Source organism: Anolis carolinensis, unplaced genomic scaffold (assembly GCF_035594765.1).
Source record: "Anolis carolinensis isolate JA03-04 unplaced genomic scaffold, rAnoCar3.1.pri scaffold_8, whole genome shotgun sequence".
Taxonomy (NCBI): Eukaryota; Metazoa; Chordata; class Lepidosauria; order Squamata; family Dactyloidae; genus Anolis; species Anolis carolinensis.
This window is the reverse complement of record NW_026943819.1, coordinates 1,090,262-1,107,974: the sequence shown is the minus strand read 5'-3', so window position 1 is coordinate 1,107,974 and position 17,713 is coordinate 1,090,262. Positions and strand designations below refer to the sequence as shown.

General features: G+C 46.2%; 1 protein-coding gene across 1 annotated transcript; it reads left to right on the top strand.

Moving 5' to 3' along the window:
• Positions 1 to 468: 468 nt before the first annotated feature.
• pcsk7 (proprotein convertase subtilisin/kexin type 7) lies at positions 469 to 16,717 on the top strand. Its single transcript, XM_062960917.1, has 16 exons — positions 469 to 623; positions 2,311 to 2,802; positions 2,941 to 3,075; positions 3,762 to 3,927; positions 4,236 to 4,326; positions 4,433 to 4,487; positions 6,141 to 6,279; positions 6,449 to 6,549; positions 7,788 to 7,955; positions 9,421 to 9,528; positions 9,675 to 9,777; positions 13,746 to 13,902; positions 14,037 to 14,131; positions 15,375 to 15,468; positions 15,659 to 15,776; positions 16,276 to 16,717. The coding sequence occupies exons 2-16, from the start codon at positions 2,323 to 2,325 to the stop codon at positions 16,579 to 16,581; spliced, it is 2,316 nt and encodes a 771-aa protein (XP_062816987.1). The 5' UTR covers positions 469 to 623; positions 2,311 to 2,322; the 3' UTR covers positions 16,582 to 16,717.
• Positions 16,718 to 17,713: the final 996 nt, after the last annotated feature.

Sequence of the window (17,713 nt, the reverse complement as noted above, 5' to 3'; positions counted from 1 at the left end):
TCCTTGTACTACTGGGCTTCATGATAGTACTGGATGATGGGAGCTGCAGTCCTCTACCTAAAAGGGAAGGACTCCACACACACAAAGGCCCATCATCCCTGCAATTGTAGCTGCAACGTGAGCTGCATGAGAGCTCCAGCCAGGGGATGGTGGGAGTTGTAGTCCTCACCCCCCCCCCCCATACACACACACACACTGAAAGGCCCATCACTCTTGCACTGTAGGATAGATAAGAGAGCAAGGCATAGCCAAGCAAGCAGTGCATGATGGGAGCTGTAGTCCCGAGCGGGGCAGAACTCCGACGGCAGGGCCTGGGGAGGCTGGGAGGTGCAGTAGTGGGCAAGGGGGCTGCAAAAGGGGGGGGGGGGGCTGCGAGGGAGGGGGCTCGGCCCAGACTTGCCTTCTCTCTCTCCTTCTCTCTCTTCCTCTGCTTCCTTCCTCCTTTCCTTCCTTCCTCTCTCTCTCTCTCTCTCTCTTGTGGGCGGGGCCTGGGGAGGGAGCGGCGGACGCGGAGGGGAACCACAGCGCCCCCCAACCGCGGTCCTCCAGGAGAAGAAGGAAGAAGGAAGGAGAGAAGAAGGAAGCCCCGGGAAGGAAAGAGAGAGAGAGATCTCACCCAGAAGGTGCGCGGGGAGGGGCCTGCACGCTCTCCCCCCCCCCCCTTATGGGTGTCGAGGGGGCGGCAGAGCATGTGCAGAGTGCGGAGCGGGAGGGGGGCTGGGGAGGGGTCGGGGGGAGGGGAATGCAAAGAGGGGGTGCAAAAGGGAGGGGGAAAGGGGAGGGGTCTCTTTGGGATGGGGGGGGCAAGGGGACCCCTAGATTTGGGAAAGGGGGGCAGGCTCCGGATGTGACGCGGGAGAGGAGCCAAGGAAGGAAGGAAGGAAGGAAAAGAGAAAGAAAAAAGGAAGGAAGAAATGGAGGGAGGAAGGAAGGAAAGAAGGAAGGAGGGGAACCACAGGAGGAAGGAAGGGAGAAAAAGAGAAAGAAGGAAGGAAGGAAAAGAGAAAGGAAGGAAGGAAGGAAGGAAGAAAAGAAGGAAGGAAGGGAGAAAAAGAGAAAGAAGGAAGGAAGAAAGGAAGGAAGGAAAAGAGAAAGGAAGGAAGGAAGGAAGGAAGGAAGAAAAGAAGGAAGGAAGGGAGAAAAAGAGAAAGAAGGAAGGAAGGAAAAGAGAAAGGAAGGAAGGAAGGAAGGAAGAAAAGAAGGAAGGAAGGGAGAAAAAGAGAAAGAAGGAAGGAAGAAAGGAAGGAAGGAAAAGAGAAAGGAAGGAAGGAAGGAAGGAAGAAAAGAAGGAAGGAAGGGAGAAAAAGAGAAAGAAGGAAGGAAGGAAAAGAGAAAGGAAGGAAGGAAGGAAGGAAGAAAAGAAGGAAGAAAGAGAGATGGGAAAAAGAAGGAAAGGAAGGAGGAAAGAAAGAAAGGAGAAAAGAGAAAAAAGAGAAGGAAGGAAGGAAAGAGAGATACAAGGGAGGAAATGAGGTGGAAAAGTGAGGAGGAACGAAAGAAGGAAGAAAGAAAGGAAAGACAGAAGAGAAGGGAAAAGGGAAAGCAAAGGAAGGGAGGAAAGGAAGAAGGAAAGAGGGAAGAAAGGGAGGGAAGGAGGACACTTTGCAAACAAAGGTGCGCATTAGATCCAATGCTGTTGCAAATTCAATCAGTGAGGATATTTGCATAGAGGTAGCCTGGCAGTTGTTGCCTGGAGGCGCCCTCTGTGGAATAATGACCCGTGTCTGTTGGAGACAAGTGTGTGCGCCGCAATTAGCCAGCTTGAAAAGCCTTGAGTAGCCTTGTGCCTGCAAAGTCAAGCAGCAAGGGTGTTTGCATAGAGGTGGCCTGGCTGTTGTTGCCTGGAGGCGCCCTCTATAACCCTTGTCTGTTGGAGGCAAGTGTGAGTGTTGCAATTAGCCGGCTTGAGAAGCACTGAGTAGCCTTGTGGCTGCAAAGTCAATCAGCGAGGGTATTTGCATAGAGGTAGCCTGGCAGTTGTTGCCTGGAGGCGCCCTCTGTGGAATAATGACCCGTGTCTGTTGGAGACAAGTGTGTGCGCCGCAATTAGCCAGCTTGAAAAGCCTTGAGTAGCCTTGTGCCTGCAAAGTCAATCAGCAAGGGTGTTTGCATAGAGGTGGCCTGGCTGTTGTTACCTGGAGGCGCCCTCTGTGGAATAATGACCCTTGTCTGTTGGAGGCAGATGTGAGTGTCGCAATTAGCCGGCTTGAAAAGCATTGAGTAGCCTTGTGGTACCTGCATAGAGGTGGCCTGGCTGTTGTTGCCTGGAGGCATCCTTGGACATAACCCCGTCTCTCCCTCCCTGCGCAGCGCTCCTGCCGGATGCCTCCCGGGCGGGGCGCGAAGGCTCCACCATGGGAAGCGGTGCCCCCGCCCGCCCTGCGTGTCCACCTGTGCCTCTGCCTGTGCCTGGCCTGGCTGCTGACCGGCGGAGTGGCCTGCGGGGCGGAGCGGCGGCCAGCGACAGGGAGCGCCTGCCCCTCGGACGCGACCTGGGCGGTGTGCCTGGAGGACGCTGAGGAGGGGCCGGAGGAAGCGCTGGACCGGTGGGCCGAGCGCCTGGCCGCGGAGGCGGGCCTGGCCAGCCTGGGCCGCGTGGGGCAGCTCCGTGGCCACTACCTGCTGGGCTGCCGGCCGGGCGGAGCGGGACCGGGGCGCGACCCAGAGGCCGCCCGGCGTGCGGTGGAGGCGGCCCTGGCGCGGCACGGAGGGGTGCGCTGGCACGCGGAGCAGCGGCCCCTGAAGCGCTCCAAGCGCGGCCTGGCCTTCAACGACCCCAAGTTCCCCCAGCAGTGGCACCTGGTGAGCCTCGGGGGGGGGGGGTCCTGGGGGTCCCAGACCCTTGCCCTGAATGCCCACTGGCCTCTGTTAATTGCCCTCTTGACCGTTGCCCCTGCCTTCCCTCCCTCCTTCCTTCCTTCCTTCTCCCCGCTGGCCCAGAACAACCGCAAGAGCCCCGGGATGGACATCAACGTGACGGGCGTTTGGGAGAGGAACGTGACGGGCCACGGGGTGACCGTGGTGGTGGTGGACGACGGGGTGGAGCACACCATCAAGGACATCCAGCCCAACTACGTGAGTAGCCCTGCGGACAGCCGGCCCTGCGGACACCCACCATCTCTCCATCTATCCATCCATCCATGCATCTATCAGTCTATCTATCTATCTATCTATCTATCTATTCCTCCACCCATGTATGTATGTGTGTATGTATGTATTCATCAATGTATCCGTCTGTCTGTCTGTCTATTTATCTACAGTAGCTATCCCTCCATCTATCTATCTATCTATCTATCTATCTATCTATCTATCTATCTATCTATCTATCTATCTATCTACAGTATCTATTCATCCCTCCCTACATCCACCCACCCAACCATCCATCCATGTATCTATCTATCTATCTATCTATCTATCTATCCATCCACATATCTATCCATCCATGCATCTGTCTGTCTGTCTGTCTGTCTATCATCTATCATCTATCTATCTAGCTATCTATCCCTCCATCCATGTATGTATGTATTTATCCATCCATCAATGTATCTATCTATCATCTATCTATCTATCTATCTATCTATCTATTTATCTATCTATCTATCTACAGTATCTATCCCTCCATCCACCCACCTATCCATCCATCCATGTATCTATCCATCCGTGCATCTGTCCGTCTATCTGTCTATCCATCCATCCATCCGGGGGTGGTGTGGGGACAGGAGGGTGGCCCTGACGGCAGCCCCGTCCCGCTGTCCCCCCAGAGCCCGGAAGGCAGCTACGACCTGAACTCGGATGACCCGGACCCCATGCCGCACCCGGACGAGGAGAACGGCAACCACCACGGCACCCGCTGCGCCGGGGAGATCGCCGCCGTCTCCAACAACAGCTTCTGCGCCGTCGGAGTCGCCTACGGGAGCCGCATCGCAGGTACGCCCCCTCCCCCCCCCCACTGGGCCCCTTTGGAGAGCCCCCAAGAAGGCAAGAGGAGGCTGCAGCCCCTGCTCTGCACACCAGGGGGCAGCATCCCCTTCCCCTTTCAATAGAGAATTCCCTCCGTGAGATAACGCCCATAACCACGAGCCATATCCGACCCTCTTCTGCCCATACTTTTAGCTTGGTTTGGTCACTGTGGCATATCGTGGTCCCTCCTGGATGTCACTGGGTGGGGGTCTCGCTTTGCCCGTGTCCCATTTGAGGGTGGGACCCATTCGCCCCGCTCCTTCCTTCCTCCGCAGGGATCCGGGTGCTGGACGGGCCGCTCACGGACAGCATGGAGGCCGTTGCTTTCAACAAGCATTACCAGATCAACGACATCTACAGCTGCAGGTCAGTCGGGGCAGCAAACAAGCCTCAATCCATGTGGCATTATCACGCTTCCTCCGTGTTGGACTCCAAGTTTTATGCCTGTTGTTTTGGGGTCCTCTCTTTGCAGTTGGGGTCCAGACGACGACGGCAAAACCGTGGACGGGCCTCACCAGCTTGGAAAGGTATTGGAGACCTTAAGAAGACTCACTCTTGCCCGTGACACCACCCGTTCCCACACCTGGGTTCCCTTTGTTTATCCTTCAGTCTCTGGGAATAACGAGTTTGTTTCTGGGTTGTTGTATGTCTTTCGGGCTGTGTGGCCATGTTCCAGAAGCATTCTCTCCTGACGTTTCGCCCACATCTATGGCAGCCATCCTCAGAGGTTGTGAGGTATGGTTGTGAGGTATTCCATACCTCACAACCTCTGAGGATGCCTGCCATAGATGTGGGCGAAACGTCAGGAGAGAATGCTTCTGGAACATGGCCACACAGCCCGAAAGACATACAACAACCCTGTGATTCTGGCCATGAAAGCCTTCGACAACACATTGAGTTTGTTTCTGTTTCACACAATCCCTTCTGATCTGTAAATGTTGGGTTATCTATCGGTAGCTCTCCTGTCTCCTCCACAATCAATTGATTTCATGAATTTTAATGTTTCACATTGTAATTATGTATGTATGTGGTTGTAATTGTGTGGTTTTTATAGTTTCAGATTTATGTATTGTCTATCTGCGGCACTTTGCTGTATTTTGTTGGCCGCCACAAGTCCCCTCAGGGAGATGGTGGCAGGGTAGAAATAAAATGTATTATTATTATTATTATTATTATTATTATTATTATTATTATTATTATTAGAGGGTCAATCCCTGGCTAATTCTCATGAGAATCACTGCCTCTTTTCCCAACAACATTCCCATCGACTTGGAAAACTCTTCCGTTTTCCACCACAGAAACACCAGGCTCAACCAGAAGATCCCCGTCCTCATCCTCAGAGGCTTCTCGGGCCTCAACACTAGTTTAGCATTATTATTATTATTACTATTACTATTATACAACATTATATGACACAAACAAGATAGATATGCTGGATTTCGTATCACAAAATCACAAGTCGAACACTTCCCAAGTGTCTAGGACTCTGTGATGTATTTTCAGATGATGCGTGCAGATCCCAGTAGGGTGGCCTTTTGCAGTTGGCAGATCGTGATTTTGTCAATGTCGATTGTTTCCAAATGCCGGCTGAGATCTTTTGGCACGGCACCCAATGTGCCCATCACCACCGGGACCACCTGCACTGGTTTCTGCCAGAGTCTTTGAAATTCAGTCTTGAGGTCCTGATAGCGGCTGAGTTTTTCCTGTTGTTTTTCGTCAATGCGACTGTCACCTGGGATGGCAACATCAATGATCCAAACCTTTTTTTCCCCCACAACTGTGATGTCTGGTGTGTTGTGTTCCAGAACTTTGTCAGTCTGGATTCGGAAGTCTCACAGTATCTTTGCGTGCTCATTTTCCAATACTTTTGCAGGTTTGTGATCCCACCAGTTCTTTACTGCTGGGAGGTGGTACTTGAGGCATAAGTTCCAATGAATCATTTGGGCCACATAGTTGTGCCTCTGTTTGTAGTCTGTCTGTGCGATTTTCTTACAGCAGCTGAGGAGATGATCAATGGTTTCGTCGGTTTCCTTGCACAGTCTGCATTTTGGGTCATCAGCTGATTTTTTGATCTTGGCCTGAATTGCATTTGTTCTGATGGCTTGCCCCTGGGCTGCAAGGATCAGGTATTATTATTATTATTATTATTATTATTATTATTATTGTTATTTTCTCCTCAGGCCGCCTTGCAGCACGGGGTGATTGCCGGCCGGCGGGGCTTCGGCAGCATCTTTGTGGTGGCCAGCGGCAACGGAGGGCACCACAACGACAACTGCAACTACGACGGCTATGCCAACTCCATCTACACCGTCACCATCGGTAATTGTGGCATCTGGGGATGGATACCATTCTCCTCTTCTTGGAATCTGCTGCTTATTTTGGGTGCTCACAGCCATTGGTGTGTGGGGAATAATAGTCAACATCATCCTTCCTTCCTTCCTTCCTTCCTTCCTTCCTTCCTTCCTTCCTTCCTTCCTTCCTTCCTTAGGAGCCGTGGATGAGATGGGCTTCATGCCTTTCTATGCGGAGGAGTGCGCTTCCATGCTGGCCGTGACCTTCAGCGGCGGGGACAAGCTCATGAGGAGCATCGTGAGTCTCTTCCCCCTGTAAATGCACTGTTCCTGGTTCGGAAGTGTTAGTTTCCTCTTTGATTGTGTGTCACTTACTTTGAAAGTAGTTGCCACAAAAAACTGTTGGAGAGGTTGCCAGGAGGTGGGTACATATATACATATGTGGTGGCAATGTAAATATGTAAGTGAATTTTGGGGGAAGGTATTTAGTGAAATAGAAGCCACAATGGATATGAAGATGGGGAAAAGTGCAAGTATTGCATTGTTGTCATTATTTACTGTCAAGAAATTGAAAAAAAAAACAGAGAAGGATGCCATAAACAACATGCTAACTGCAGCAAGGTTGTTGATAGCAAGGAATTGGAAAGGTAAAATAAACATACAAATCGAAGAATGGTATAAAGAACTATGGAAATTAGCAATAAAAGACAAGTTGACATATAGGCTAAGAGTTAGGAAAGGGGTATGGAAGGAAAATGACTTTGACGAGGTTTGGGGAAAAATTATTGAGAAGGGTTTAAAAGAAGTAGATGGGAAATTACCTCCACAAGAAGAAATGGTATTTGGGAAAGAGAATGTAAATTGAAGTGGCTCGGGGGGGGGGGGGGGGGGGGCACAGAGGTGAATAAAACAACATACAAAATATATGTGTGTGTGTGTGTGTATGTGTGTGTGTGTGTATATATATATATATATATATATATATATACACACACACACACACACACACACACATATATATACACACACACATACATACACACACACACATACATACACACACACACACACACAATAATAAAAGTATTTTTATTTATCACTAGCTTTGCCCGGCTGTGGCTTATGGGAATCCTTTGTTGGCCAGGTGGAATGGCAGTGAATAGCCTTGCAGTCTCAAAGCCTGGCCGTTTTCTGGAGTAGCTGGAGCTTTTTGTTGTATGAACGTAGAGGCATGGACGAGGGGTTGTGCTGCCAAGTTTAATGTTTCTGGGATGTGTAGTTTTGTTGTTTTGCCGTAGGCCGAAATTTCATTACCTTTTTATATATAGATAGATAGATATAGACATACACACACACAGTTGATGCAATGAAATAAGTGTGAAATATAGGAGTGTTGATGGTACTGATGTATTGATGTATCTTAAGAAAATTTTTTTTAAATAAAAAGTAGTTGTTCTATTCCGGAAACTTTGTTTTTGTGCCACACACTCTGTCGAATCGGTTGAGACTGGGTGCTGGGCGGTGTCTTTCCTGCAGGCCACCACGGACTGGGACCTGCAGAGGGGCACCGGCTGCACGGAGGGCCACACTGGGACCTCGGCAGCCGCCCCACTGGCCGCGGGCATGATTGCGCTCATGCTGCAGGTGCGGCCCTGCCTGACCTGGAGGGACGTCCAGCACATCATCGTCTTCACCGCCACCAAGGTGAGCTCCTTCCGCGCCTCCATAGCCATCCCTTAAAAGTGCCGACAGGTCCAGCAATGCCTGAGCCCCAAAGCTGCTTCTGAAGCCTCTCCCCCTGTCATCAGTACTTTTAAAAGGTTCTGTTATTCCGCTTTCAGTGAGACAGGTTGTATTGGGCACTTTCAGAGAAAGAAGTAGACACAGACTCCTGTATTGGGTTTTATAATAATTAACATATATACTCAAGTATAAGCCGACCCAAATATAAGCCGAGGCACCTAATTTTACCACAAAAAAACTGGGAAAACATTGACTCCAGTATAAGCCGAGGGTGGAAAATTTCAGAAATAAAAATAGATACCAATAAAATGACATTAATTGAGGCATCAGTAGGTGAAATGTTTTTGAATATTTACATCAAGCTCTAATTTAAGATAAGATTGTCCAACTCTGCGCCCGGGCTGTGGCGCAGGCTGGTGAGCAAGACAGCTGCCAGCTGCAACAAATCACTCTGACCAAGAGGTCATGAATTCGAGGCCAGCTCGGAGCCTGCGTTTGTCTTGTTTTTGTTCTATGTTAAGGCATTGAATGTTTGCCTTATACAGTAGAGTCTCACTTATCCAAGCTAAACAGGCCGGCAGAAGCTTAGATAAGCGAATAACTTGGATAATAAGGAGGGATTAAGGAAAAGCCTATTAAACATCAAATTAGGTTATGATTTTACAAATTAAGCACCAAAACTTCATGTTATACAACAAATTTGACAGAAAAAGTAGTTCAATACGCAGTCATGTTATGTTGTAATTACTGTATTTACGAATTTAGAACCAAAATATCATGATATATTGAAAGCATTGACTACAAAAATTGCTTGGATTATCCAGAGGCTTGGATAAGCGAGGCTTGGATTAGTGAGACTCTACTGTATGTGTAATGTGACCCTGACTCCCCTTCGTGGTGAGAAAGAAGGGCGGAATATTAATACTCTAAATAAATAAATAAATAAAATTCTTATTCTCATCTTCTTCAATGTAAATGTGCTTATGTATACTTTTAATAATAATAGAGTAAAATGATACAAGTAATAATAATAGTAATAATAATAATAATAAATACAGTAAAATAATACAAGGAATAATAAATAGGCTAAAATAATAAATATAATAATAATGATGTCAGAGTGAAATAATAAATGTAATAATAATAATAAAAAATAGAGTAAAATAAATGTAATAGTAGCAACAATCAGAGAGAAAAATAATAAATGTAATAATACCAATAATAGTAGAGAAAAATAATAAATGTACCATATATTCTAGAGTATAAGCTGACCCAAATATAAGCCACCCGAGTATAAGCCGAGGGGGGCTTTTTCAGTCTTAAAAAGAGGGCTGAAAAACTAGGTTTATACTTGGGTATATACAGTAATTAGTTACTTACTTACTTTTGCCTTGGATGAAGTTAATTACGGCCTTTGCTTTTGCAGTACGAAGACCACCGTGCCAGCTGGGACACCAACAGCGCTGGGCTCAGCCACAGCCACCAGCACGGGTTCGGCCTCCTCAACGCCTGGAGACTGGTCAACGCAGCCAAGGTCAGTGCGGTCTGAGGGGCCCAGGTCTTCCAGGGGGTCAGCAAAGGCCAGCAAAGGGCTTGGGTGTCCCTTGTCCCTTTGCCTCCTTCTTCCTACCTGCTGACCTGCCTGTCCAGCGCTCTTCACCTGCTCTTTCCTCCCCGCAGGTCTGGGAGTCGGTCCCGTACCTGGCCTCCTACGTCAGCCCCGTCTTGAAAGAGGGCCAGGAGGTCCCCTTGGCCCCCAGACGCCTGGAAGTCACCTGGAACGGTTTGTGGCATTAGTTTATTATTGCTGTTGTTGTTTTGTTGTTGTTATGGTTATTATTAGATTATGAATGTAAAATAATAATAATAATAATAATAATTGGGTGCCGTCCCAAAAGATCTCAGCCGGCATTTGGAAACAATAGACATTGACAAGATCACGATCTGCCAACTGCAAAAGGCCACCCTGCTGGGATCTGGGCGCGTCATCCGAAAATACATCACACAGTCCTAGACACTTGGGAAGTGTTTGACTTGTGATTTTGTGATACGAAACCCAGCATATCTATCTTGTTTGCTGTGTCATACAATAAAATAATAATAATAATAATAATAATAATAATAATAATAACTGCAAAAGGCCACCCGACTGGGATCTGCACGCATCATCCGAAAATACATCACACAGTCCTAGACACTTGGGAAGTGTTTGACTTGTGATTTTGTGATACGAAACCCAGCATATCTATCTTGTTTGCTGTGTCATACAATAAAATAATAATAATAATAATAATAATAATAATAATAATAATAATAATAATAATAATAGACAATAATGGATACTTATCTCAGAGAGTTGAGAGGGACCCCCAAAGGCCATCCACTCCATCCCCTTTCTTTCTGCCATGCAGGAAAAGCACCATCAAAGCCCTCCCGACAGATGCCCATCCAGCCTTTGTAATAAGGCCCTTTTCTAAATACCCGGGTATCGCTGGGTACCCAAGCTAGTAATAATAATGATATTGATGGTGGTGGTGGATATCACCTTCCTCTTCCTCCTTGCGTGTGCCTGAGTGTGCACTGTGTGTGCCCTCCCGACAGATGCCCAATTACAATCGGAAGAGAGTTCCACTGTTGAACAGGTCTAGGAAGTCTTCCTAACGTTCAGTTGGGGTCTCTTTTTCTGCCATTGGGACCCATTACGGCCCCGTGTCCTCAGTCCAGAGTCATAACCTGCGTTGCGCTTCTAGTGAGTGAGAGCAGAGAGCCAGGGACGCTCCTTCGCAGCCGCTCCCGTTTTGGCCCATTTTAGGCAATGCGGCTCCCGCCTTGGCCGGCCTTTGGCTTGTGTAAACACAGCGCTGGCACACAGGCACACTCAGCGCGCGCACAGACACACACAAGGGGCTGTTTGGCCCTCAAGGAGGAAGAGGAAGGAGATAGCCACCACCACCACCAATATTAGTATTATTACTACTACTATTACCTTGGGTACCCATCAATATTATTATTATTATTATTATTATTATTATTATTACTACTACTTCTACTACTACTATTTGGGTACCCATCAATATTATTATTTTTATTACTATTATTACTATTATTATTATTACTACTACTACTACTACTACTAGCTTGGGTACCCATCAATATTATTATTATTATTACTACTACTACTACTACTACTACTACTAGCTTGGGTACCCATCATCATCATCATTATTATTACTACTACTACTACTAGCTTTGGTACCCATCAATATTATAATTATTATTACTACTACTACTACTAGCTTGGATACCCATCAATATTATTATTATTATTATTATTATTATTATTATTATTATTATTATTACTATTATTATTACTACTACTACTACTACTAGCTTGGGTACCTATCATCATCATCATTATTATTATTACTACTACTACTAGCTTTGGTACCCATCAATATTATTATTATTATTATTATTATTATTATTATTACTATTACTACTACTACTACTACTACTACTACTACTAGCTTGGGTACCCATCATCATCATCATTATTATTATTACTACTACTACTAGCTTTGGTACCCATCAATATTATTATTATTATTATTACTATTATTATTATTACTACTACTACTAGCTTGGGTACCCATCATCATCATTATTATTATTACTACTACTACTAGCTTGGGTACCCATTATTATTATTATTATTATTATTATTGTTGTTGTTGTTATTATTATTGCTATTATTATTATTACTACTACTACTACTAGCTTGGGCACATTTACATTGAAGAAGATGAGAATAATGATTTGATCAGAGTTGGACAGTCTTATCTTAAATTACAGCTTGATGTAAATATTCAAAAACATTTAACCTACTGATGCTTCAATTAATGTCATTTTATTTCTGAAATTTACCACTTTCGGCTTATACTGGAGTCAATGTTTTCCCAGTTTTTTTGTGGTAAAATTAGGTGCCTTGGCTTATATTCGGGTTGGCTTATACTCGAGTATATATGGTATATATATATATGTATCTTCATTTATATCCTGAGAGTTTCCGCCTGAAGGCCGGGCTCCTTTGCTGGATTCCCGGCAAGACTCCACAAGGCCTGGCTGCCTCCCAGGAGGGCTTTGCCTCTCTTTCTTCCCCTAAAAGGCTTGCATTCTTTCGCTCCTTTCTTCCTTTCCTCCTCTTTGCAGCTGGAAAAAAGCCATAAAACCAGTAGGCTGGGAAATACACGCCAGGGCCAGTTTGCCTTGGGTGCCGGTGCAACCCTTTCGCTCTCATCGCCAATAGTGTGATATTATAATGCAATACAATAATAATATAATGGTTTAATAATATAATACTATAGCAATATAAAAGGTATCATTATATTATAATGTAATAGTATAATATAATAATATAATAGTATAATAATATCGTAGCATGATAATATACAGTAATACTATAGCAATATGAAAGGTATAATAATTATATAGTAATATAATAGTATAATGTGTAATATATTATAAAAAATATAGTAGTATGATATTATAATGGGCCCGGGCTGTGGCGCAGGTGGGAGAGCAAGCCAGCTGCAACCAGCTGCAATGAATCACTCTGACCAGGAGGTCATGAGTTCGAGGCCCGCTCGGAGCCTATGTTTGTCTTGTCTTTGTTCTATGTTAAAAAGGCACTGAATGTTTGCCTATATGTGTAATGTGATCCGCCCTGAGTCCCCTTCGGGGTGAGAAAGAAGGGCGGAATATAAATGCTGTAAATAAATAAATATATATATATATTATAAAAATATAGTAGTATGATATTATAATGCAATACAATAACAATATAATGGTATAATAATATTATAATATAATAGTATAATATAATAATATAATAATATAGTAGCATGATAATATACAGTAATACTATAGCAATATGAAAGGTATAATAATTATATAGTAATACAATAGTATAATGTGTAATATATTATAAAAATATAGTAGTATGATATTATAATGCAATACAATAACAATATAATGGTATAACAATATTATAATATAATAGTATAATATAATAACATAATAATATAGTAGCGTGATAATATACAGTAATACTATAGCAATATGAAAGGTATAATAATTATATAGTAATACAATAGTATAATGTGTAATATATTATAAAAATATAGTAGTATGATATTATAATGCAATACAATAACAATATAATGGTATAATAATATTATAATATAATAGTATAATATAATAATATAGTAGCATTATAATATACAGTAATACTATAGCAATATGAAAGGTATAATTATATAGTAATACAATAGTATAATGTGTAATATATTATAAAAATATAGTAGTATGATATTATAATGCAATACAATAACAATATAATGGTATAATAATATTATAATATAATAGTATAATATAATAATATAGTAGCATGATAACATACAGTAATACTATAGCAATATGAAAGGTATAATTATATAGTAATACAATAGTATAATGTATAAAAATATAGTAGTGTGATATTATAATGCAATACAATAACAATATAATGGTATAATAATATAATACTATAGCAATAGTATAATAATATAGTAGCATGATAATATACTATAATGTTCTGCAGAGAAAGCTTTTGCAGTTTATGAAAACGCAAGTCCGAACCGGCTGCAGGGAGGGCCGAGGCTGGCCGGAGTGGAATAGCGGTCACTCAGGCCTCTTGCTCCCTTGTTTGCGCAGTGACGGAAGCGGACCTGTCCCTGTCCGGCATGCGGACGCTGGAGCACGTGGCCGTCACGCTGACCATCGCCCACCCGCGGAGGGGCAACCTGGACGTCCGGCTGGCCTGCCCCAGCGGCATGACCTCCCTGGTCGGCACGCCCCGCAGCATGGACTCGTGAGTGGGCAAGCGTCCGGCACAGGCACCCTCCACCCATTCCCACTTGAACCAGAAAGTCTCCCCTTGGGGCCGGCCCCGTGCTAAGGCTTCCCCGATGTCCCCCTCCCCAAACTCTTATGTCTTGGCTGCAGGGACCCCGTGGGCTTTGTGGACTGGACCTTCTCCACGGTGCGCTGCTGGGGGGAGGAGGCCCAAGGCACCTACCGGCTCTGGGTCCACGATGTGGGTGAGTGGCACTCGCTTCCTCTCCTCTTGGTGGTGATGGTGGTGGAAAGCCCACTGTCACAGCCCATTGTTGTTGTTATGGAGGAATGCCCATTGTCACAGCCCTATATGGTGGTGGTGGTGGTGGTAACCCAACTGTCACAGCCCTATGTTGTTGATGTTGTTGTTGTTGTTCTTCTTCTTATGGAGGAATGCCCACTGTCACAGCCCTATGTTGTTGTTATTATTATTATGGAGGAAAGCCCATTGTCACAGCCCTGTATGGTGGTGGTGGTGGTGGTAACCCAACTGTCTCAACCCTATGTTGTTGTTGTTGTTGTTGTTGTTGTTGTTGTTGTTCTTATGGAGGAATGCCCACTGTCACAGCCCTATGTTGTTGTTATTATTATGGAGGAAAGCCCACTGTCACAGTCCTGTATGGTGGTGGTGGTGATGGTAACCCAACTGTCACAGCCCTAAGTTGTTGTTGTTGTTGTTGTTCTTATGGAGGAATGCCCACTGTCACAGCCCTATGTTGTTGTTATGGAGGAATGCCCACTGTCACAGCCCATTGTTGTTGTTATGGAGGAATGCCCACTGTCACAGCCCTATATGATGGTGGTGGTGGTGGTAACCCAACTGTCACAGCCCTATGTTGTTGATGTTGTTGTTGTTCTTCTTCTTCTTATGGAGGAATGCCCTCTGTCACAGCCCTATGTTGTTGTTATTATTATTATGGAGGAAAGCCCATTGTCACAGCCCTGTATGGTGGTGGTGGTGATAATAACCCAACTGTCACAGCCCTAAGTTGTTGATGTTGTTGTTGTTGTTGTTGTTCTTCTTATGGAGGAATGCCCACTGTCACAGCCCTATATGGTGGTGGTGGAAGCCCAACTGTCTCAACCCTATGTTGTTGTTCATGTAGTTGTTATTATTATTATGGAGGAAAGCCCACTGTCACAGCCCTATGTAGGGTGACGGTGGTGTTCACTCAACTGTCACAGCCTTATATTGTTGTTTTTGTTGTTGTTGTTATGGAGGAAAGTCCACTGTCACAGCCCTATATAGTAGTGGTGGTGATGGTAACTCAACTGTCACAGCCCTATGTTGTTGTTGTTGTTGTTGTTGTTGTTGTTATGATGGAGGAAAGCCCACTGTCACAGCCCTATGTCGCTGTTGTTATGGAGGAAAGCCCACTGTCACAGCCCTAGATAGTGGTGGTGGTGATGGGGGGTTATTTCTCTCGCCCGCTTCCTCCTTTGCAGGGGACGAGGCCCCAAAGCCCGGCGTGTTGAAGCAATGGCAGCTGACGCTCTACGGTTCCGCCTGGGGCCCCGGAGAGATCCGGGAGAGGCAGAGGTGAGGAGGGAGGTAGGGAGGGAGGGTGGCCCCGGGCTCAGGGAGGGTGGCCCCGCCATTGGGCCCCCAGTGAGATGGATGGGACGGGAGGGGACAGGAGGAAAGGAAGGAAGGAAGGAAGGAAGGAAGGAAGGAAGGAAGGAAGGAAGGAAGGAAGGAAGGAAATGCCTGATCAATTCTGTCTCTGCAGGCGCCTGGAGGAGGCCATGAGCGGATGGGAGCTGGATCGCCCCTCGGCCTGGCCGTGCCCCCCGGGCCTGCGCATCCCAGACCAGGAGGGCTTCTCCACCTCCACCAACACCCTCAAGGTGAGATACGGGGAGGCGGGCGGGGAGGGGCTGGGAGAGTCACGGGTGGGACCTGGGACACCGTGCAATGCTTTTGCAGTTGAATCCACTTTCCCTGTGTCTTTGTGAGAGATCCAATTAGGAAATAACGCCTATAACCCAGGAGCAAAACGTGTTGCATAGTGTAATGATAATATAGTAATATAATAGTATAAGAATATAATATAAGGTATAATATAATAACATAATATGAAGTGTAATTTAGTATCATAATATAATAGTACTGTAATATAATATAATATAATATAATAGTATAATAATATAATGTGCAATATATTATAATAATAGTATAATAATATAAGATAATGTGTAATGTATTATAATAATATAATAGTATTAGTATAATAATATACGAATACTACTGTATAGGAAATGACGTCTATGACCCAGGATCACAAATTTGTGTTGCAGAGTGTAATGCATGATAATGAATGTGGGTTTCCCATGCCTTTCCCTGCAGACGCTGATGCTTCTGGGCTGCTTCTCCGTCTTCTGGACCGCCTACTACCTGCTGGAGGCCTTCCTGTCGCGCCCACGGCCGGGGGTCCGGGAGCGGGGTCCTTGCGGGGGGGCCGCTGTCTGCCGCTGGGCCCCGGAGGGACGGGACGAGACGGAGATGGAGGAGGGGGTGCCCTTGTGCCGGGGGACGGAGGCCGGGGACGCCGAGGAGGCGCGCTGCCTGCTGGGGGGCCACGAGGAGGGAGAGCGGGGCCAGGACCCCCCCGGACCCGTGGACGCCGCCGAGCGAGACCTCCAGGCCTGCTGACCGTGGCCTCTCCTCCGTCCGACCACGTGTGCCAACTGGGACAACAGCAAGGCCCAAAGGGCACTGGGCTTGGCCCTGGGGTCGGCCTCACCAAAGCGTGGCGCACTGTTGTGCTACGTTACGCTGTATTGCACAACGCACACACTTTCTGGCCCTTTGCCTTAACTGGCTGGGAAGCCCTTGCGTTTGCAGATCTTTGCTGAGGCCGGATGAGCAGAGTCCGAGCAGCCTGGCTACAACTGCTGAGCAGGAGCAGGACCGTTCAGGTACGGAAACACCTGAGTGGGAACCTGCGGAGGAGGAAGAACAGCGTGGGCCATGTGTCAGTCTAATCGATTGGCTGGAAGAAGGAAAGTGCAGCTGCGTAAAAGGCCGGTGTTTGGAACACTTCACCGCGCCAGCCGTGCATCCTGGATACCCTTGCACCTTTGCACGGCACTTTCGGATGCTGGACCTTGGACTACTTTTGGACACCAGACCTGTGCTTTGAACCCTGGGCTGCGCCTTGGATCTTGGACCCGGACTTGTGTATTTAGACCTCTTGGAATGGACACTGGAATTGCTGCAACAACGGTGTGTCCTGAATGCCCTTGCACATTTGCACAGCGTTTGCGGATACTGGATTTGTCTGTTGGGCCTTGGACTACGCTTGGACACTCGAACCCTGGATTGCACCTTGGATCTCGGACCTGGACTTGTGGTAAACGTTGGTGCATTTAGACCACTTGGAATTGGCTCGCTTGTGTTTACTGAACTGCCTCTGGTGTCAAAAGGCCGGTGTTTGGAACACCTCACTGCTGGACGCAACCATCGTTTGGTGCGACAGCCATGAATCCTGGATGTCCTTGAACTTTTGCACAATGCTTTCGGATACTGGACTTGTGCGCTGGGCCTTGGACTACGCTTGGACACCCGACCTGTGCTTTGAACCCTGGACTTGTTGACATTTGTGGCTCAAAGCCTTTGGGTGCGGAATCTCTGTTTATTCTCTGCCTTTGCTTTCGGTGGCCTTTCGGTTGCAGCTTCTCTCCCTCATTGCTTTGCTGCCCTTGAAATGGCTTTGCAATGGCCTTGCAGTGGCCTTGCAATGATCTAGCAATGATCTAGCAATGGCTTTGCAATAGCCTTGCAA

What these genes read in the sequence shown, in the direction of transcription:
- pcsk7 (XM_062960917.1), top strand. Translation starts at nt 2,323, where the DNA reads ATGCCTCCCGGGCGGGGCGCGAAGGCTCCACCATGGGAAGCGGTGCCC. An exon ending in GACTGGTCAACGCAGCCAAG is followed by an intron (nt 9,529 to 9,674) that starts GTCAGTGCGGTC and finishes TCCTCCCCGCAG; the next exon opens with GTCTGGGAGTCGGTCCCGTA. An exon ending in ACGCCCCGCAGCATGGACTC is followed by an intron (nt 13,903 to 14,036) that starts GTGAGTGGGCAA and finishes TCTTGGCTGCAG; the next exon opens with GGACCCCGTGGGCTTTGTGG.